We start from the raw sequence: 4,939 nt of genomic DNA, 5'->3' as shown, positions 1-4,939 counted from the left end.
CATGATAGCACAACAGTTGCATGGGCCAGCACACGTCTTTGCCACCTCACTCCAAAACAATCACGCAGAAATTAATGAGCGCTCAGCTGAAATTCATAAACTGTTAGTCAACTTGCACTTGCATCATGTTAAACTGAAGTATACATCCTCTGCTTCCACAATCAGCTTAACCTATCATCCTTCGCTGATTTTTTTTTGGCCTCTTCAAAATTCTTCCGCATACCAAGATCGTGCAGAGGCGCAGAGACATCCTACGACATCCGGCTAGCATTCTACAGGGAGATGTTTTACAGGAAAATACAGCAGAGTCTTCCAGAGCAGAGAAGCCTGAGTTTTTCTTCATCAAGTTTGGAGCTTGAAGAAAGGTGAAAATAGCTGAGGTGGATCATGCTATTGATTTTATTGTTCGTTCACTTGCACGTGATATTGCAGAGGGTATGAAGGCCGTGGAATTGCTTTTAGAGCTTTCAAAGGATATGGCTGTGTGTGAACAGATTGGCAAGGTACAAGGTTGTATCCTCCTCCTTGTAACAATGTCAAATAGTGGCAATCCTAAAGCTGCTAAGGATGCAAACGAAGTTCTGGAGAATCTCCCATACAGTGAGCATAATGTAGTGCAAATGGCACAGGCGAACTATTTCAAGCCTTTGATACAGAACCTGAGAGAAGGGTCTGACACAATGAAAATTGTTATGGCAAGTAAGTTGTCAGAGATAGGTTTAACAGATCAAAACAACGCTGCATTGCTCAAAGAGGGAGTTGTATTTCCACTTCTTGAAATGATTTCAAATGCTAATTTGAAGTCAAAATTAGCAGCCATTGGGGCACTTCAGAATCTTTCAAGTTTACCTGAGAATGCTTTACAAATGATCAAAGATGGGGTGGTCCGACCCATCTTGGACCTTCTATGCACACCACTGTCAACTGTATTGGCTTTGAGAGAAAAAGCTGCTAATACCTATGCAAACCTTGCTATGTCTACAGCATTGCCCCAAAGAACAAATGACACAACAGCTGCATTATCGGAATCTGATGAGATCATATACCAGCTATTATCTTTAATAAATTTGACACCACCTTCAATACATGGAAGCATTGTTCGAGCATTCCATGCCATTTGTTGTGTACCAGCGGCTCTTGAGGCAAGGACAAATTTAAGAGAGGGAGGAGCAATTCAAGTATTGCTTCCCTTTTTGTGAAGCTACATACTCTGAAATGCGAGCTTATGCTGTGAAACTGTTGTTTATCTTGTCTCAAGATGGAGATAAAAGAAAATTAGCAGAACATATTGGAGAAAAATATATGAAATGTTTAGCAAAACTTATTTCAACATCTTCAAATGAAGAAGAGAAAGCTGCCGCAGTCGGAAAGTATTGTCATGTTAGGAACATAAATTTGAATTAAAGTTAACTAATGGAAAAACAGTGATTTTGCATGAAGTGAATCTACCATGAAACAAACTGGAGAGTTCTGGTGTTGTTCTGGTTAGATTTGTTTATTTCAATACTTTCCAAGGGGTTCACAAGGTCTTTTGCAATAGCCAGATTATTCCATGTGAAAGAATTCTTAAAAGTGTGATTCGGTATGAAGTTTTGCTCTACTCCTGGTTATACAGCAGCTTGAAACAAAACTTGGGAATTCTCATTTTTGGCCTATTTTGAAGCAATTTCAGATTGAAGGGAAATGTTGATTCATAGCAGTGATATGTGAGCAAGTCATATTTTCTCTGCCCTTGATCTATCTTATGTTCTGTTCTGCTTCTGTTATCAATTCTTAGCAGAGTTCAAATCCAAGATTAAGAATGCCATTTGATTCAGTTAAAGGCCTGGAAACACTTTTTCCCATCCAGCTTTGGCATGCAATATCTATTCTCGGGCAGTTCATTGTACTTGTGTGCTTTTGTAATACATTAGACTTGCCATTTGTGTTGGATTCGTCAGCTTTCAGGCAGCAGCACAGTTCAAGGAGAAGGCACCCCCAGCCAAGCAAGCAAAGTCAGAGAAAATTGGTTCTACAGGAAGTTAGCAGACTGTTTCTACAGGAAGCCAGCGAACTGTTTCTACAGGAAGTTTGAAAAGAGGGAAGCCAAAGGAGGAATCAGCCAAGATGTTAGCCAAAGAAGCCACCAGGGCCATCAAAGATGAGGAGAGAGATTGGTTGCTCAGAGGATGAGCAACACTTTCAGTAGGGGGATGATGATGAGCCCCAAAAATGAACAATTATTTGGGCTCATTCAACCTCCTAATTTGACTTAATCCACCATTCTCATTAGTTTATTGCATGTTTTTTATTATATTTATGTTAGTAGAGTGAATTTGGTTAGTCATTATGCCAACAAGTCTAATGGGTGCTTTGTGTAGCATTTTTGGTCAATTTGGAGACAAAATTGAAGGTCTTAATGAGCACTTGGCAGCCAAATTCGTGGGAAGACAAGGGAGAGGATTTGTAGGAAGGTGTCCCCTTCATTTATGGGCCCTTACCTCGAATTCTCCACCATCAGCTCGGAGTTCAAGGGCCACCGAATCAATCAGCACAAGGGCAGCCAAGCAAGTCAAGTAGGAATGCTATTAACTCCAAGTTTTGGGCAGCCGAGTCCCTAAAGTTTAGGAGGACTGTTGGGCCCTCAATTTGTATAAATAAGAAGGCTTAGGGCCTCATTTTGGTTAGCCAGTGGATGTTAGCTAGTTAGCCAGTAGATAGTAGCTAGTATTTAGTCATTTCATAGGCTTGTTGTAGTCATTTTGTAATTCGATTTGTAGGCAATAGATTAGCTTTGCTTTCAACTCATTCTCAAGCTCTCCTTGTGGATAGTTTTGATGTAACTCTTCATTCTTGATTAATAAAGATGAATCCAGCTTTGCACCAGCTCTAGATCTCTCTTGGGAGGCTGTAGCTCTTGGGGTTGGGCCCATCTCAAGCGCCCAGTACCTCCCTTGTTTATCTTTATGTGTGTTCGCTGCATTCTTAAAATAAAGTCTGCTCTTTAGATTTAATTCGTGCTTTGTTACTTAGGTTGTTGTTGATGGTTGAAGTAGCTTTTTATGTTTAGGATGGATTGGTAGGAGTTAGTCATGCATTTATTTCTCTTTGATAATGTTTTGTTCACATGCTGTACGTGATTCTTGTCATGAATAAGGTTGCCGTTCACTGACCTCATTAAACTGTTAGATAGATCATCTAATATTTTGATTGTATGCAAGACGTAGTTGGTTTGATCAGGTAAACACTATGCAGGGCACCTTCATCACCTCCTCGTTCATCTGAGCCTCGTCCAGATCAGCTCCTCCATCACCAAGTCTGTTTCCTCATCTCCCATCTGCTCTTTTGCCACGTAACCCTACCTTCTTGCCTTTCCATTGCCTAAACATTCTTTGATGCAAGCTAGACTTCCACACCCTCTCATCACCTCATCCCTCAGTCATTGGGACATTCCAGGCCCCTACCCTACCTCCCTACCCATTCATGCATTCTCTCCCACTCACCTATCAGTCAAAAACCCAATCACGAAACGTCCTGTAGAAGAATTACAGAACTTCCTGTAGAAACCCCTGCAGACTTCCTGTAGAAGTTCATAAACACGGTTGCATGGCATCCGGACTTTTTGAAACTCTCTGAAAGGATGATAGGGATCCCTTAGACCCTCTCCGAGTCTTCCCAACCTTTTCCAAGCATTTCTCCTCCTTGATCCACCCGTGCACAGTGAAAAGCCAGTTAAAAGCACATGCATGATAATTCTAATAACTTAAACAAAAATACAAAAAGATGTTTTCTTCAGATAGTGATAACTTAAACACATGCATTTTACCTTCTTAGAAGTAATGGCATCTCTTTCGGTAGTTTTCATGCTCTCCTTTGCATCGGTAGGACTAGCTGGTAGAATTAGGGTTTGCTAGGGTTTGTGTTTCTTTTTGGCTTTCAGTTTCTTTCCGCAAGTAGATTAGCTTCCTTTGAGTTAGCTTTCGTCCATCAGTTAAAAAGCTTCTTCTAAGAGCTCATAGAGGTTGGCTTGAGCCCCTAGCGGACTTGTGCCAGCTGACCAAGTGACAGCTACGGCAAGAGCTAGTACTTGTGCATACAGCACCGTCGCTTCCAAGTTTGTTACGAACTACCGGGTTGATAAAATTAAAGAAGGGAGTTCCAGGAGTTGTAGCATTATTGCTATAATACTGGAGCCCACCACCTTCTGTGGCAGTGACAGCGACAACATTGGAGATGGGGCTCTGTGACTGGAGGACGAGAAGACCCTCCCCGAGCATAACCTCGTCGACTGAGCAATCTTTGCCGGGGTCTAACCATCTTTGCAGGAGTACCTGTGGCTTGAAGCAGTGTAGCAATAGAATACCTTCCCAACTTGAGACGGACCCCAACAGAATTGAAGCCGCTCCCAGCAGACCTGGGACAACACTCAACAGAACAGAGACAGCAACCAACAGATTTTCCGGGCTTGAGACAGCCCTCAACGCCTTGGAGGCAGGCCTTAACAGCAAGAGCTGTAGCCTGGATAACAAGACTGCAAGCAGGAACCTGAACTTCGTGATCCCAGCGCTGAGTATGAACCTGCTCCATTCCATCACCCTTCTTAATATCCTCAACATTCCCTCGAGACCTGTTCTCCATAACTGCAATTTGCAGTCGCACCAATTAACCGGACGTTGCATTGAATGACCTTCGCTCTCACCTGAGCTCTTATTCCTCGGTGGCGAGAGACGCATTGAATTCTAAGTTTATGCTCGAGGTAGCACATGGCTGGCATGTGGCTCCTCACTGCCACCCGTCCTGTCACCCGCATCCGGGTCAGTGGAAAAAAAAGTTAATATTAAACTCATATGTAATTAATAGTTAATTAAACTTTAGTTTAATATAAGGTAACGAATTTAACTAATATGAATCAAAATTATATATATATATATATATATATATATATATATATATATATATA

The 4,939-nt window shown here is 41.7% G+C and overlaps 1 protein-coding gene across 1 annotated transcript; it reads left to right on the top strand.

Moving 5' to 3' along the window:
- The first annotated feature begins 437 nt into the window (after positions 1–437).
- Positions 438–1,199, top strand: LOC149178377 (uncharacterized). The gene has a single exon (XM_089422067.1). The coding sequence runs from the start codon at positions 438–440 to the stop codon at positions 1,197–1,199; it is 762 nt and encodes a 253-aa protein (XP_089278193.1).
- The last annotated feature ends 3,740 nt before the right edge of the window (positions 1,200–4,939 follow it).

Source organism: Pinus tabuliformis, chromosome 4_1 (genome assembly GCF_031772625.1).
Source record: "Pinus tabuliformis cultivar Carrire ecotype Pingquan chromosome 4_1, CPIR1, whole genome shotgun sequence".
In the NCBI taxonomy this organism is placed as follows: domain Eukaryota; kingdom Viridiplantae; phylum Streptophyta; class Pinopsida; order Pinales; family Pinaceae; genus Pinus; species Pinus tabuliformis.
This window is presented reverse-complemented; position numbering and strand designations above follow the sequence as displayed.

Excerpts from the sequence above, each read along its gene's own strand:
- LOC149178377 (XM_089422067.1), top strand. The coding sequence starts at position 438 with ATGAAGGCCGTGGAATTGCTTTTAGAGCTTTCAAAGGATATGGCTGTG.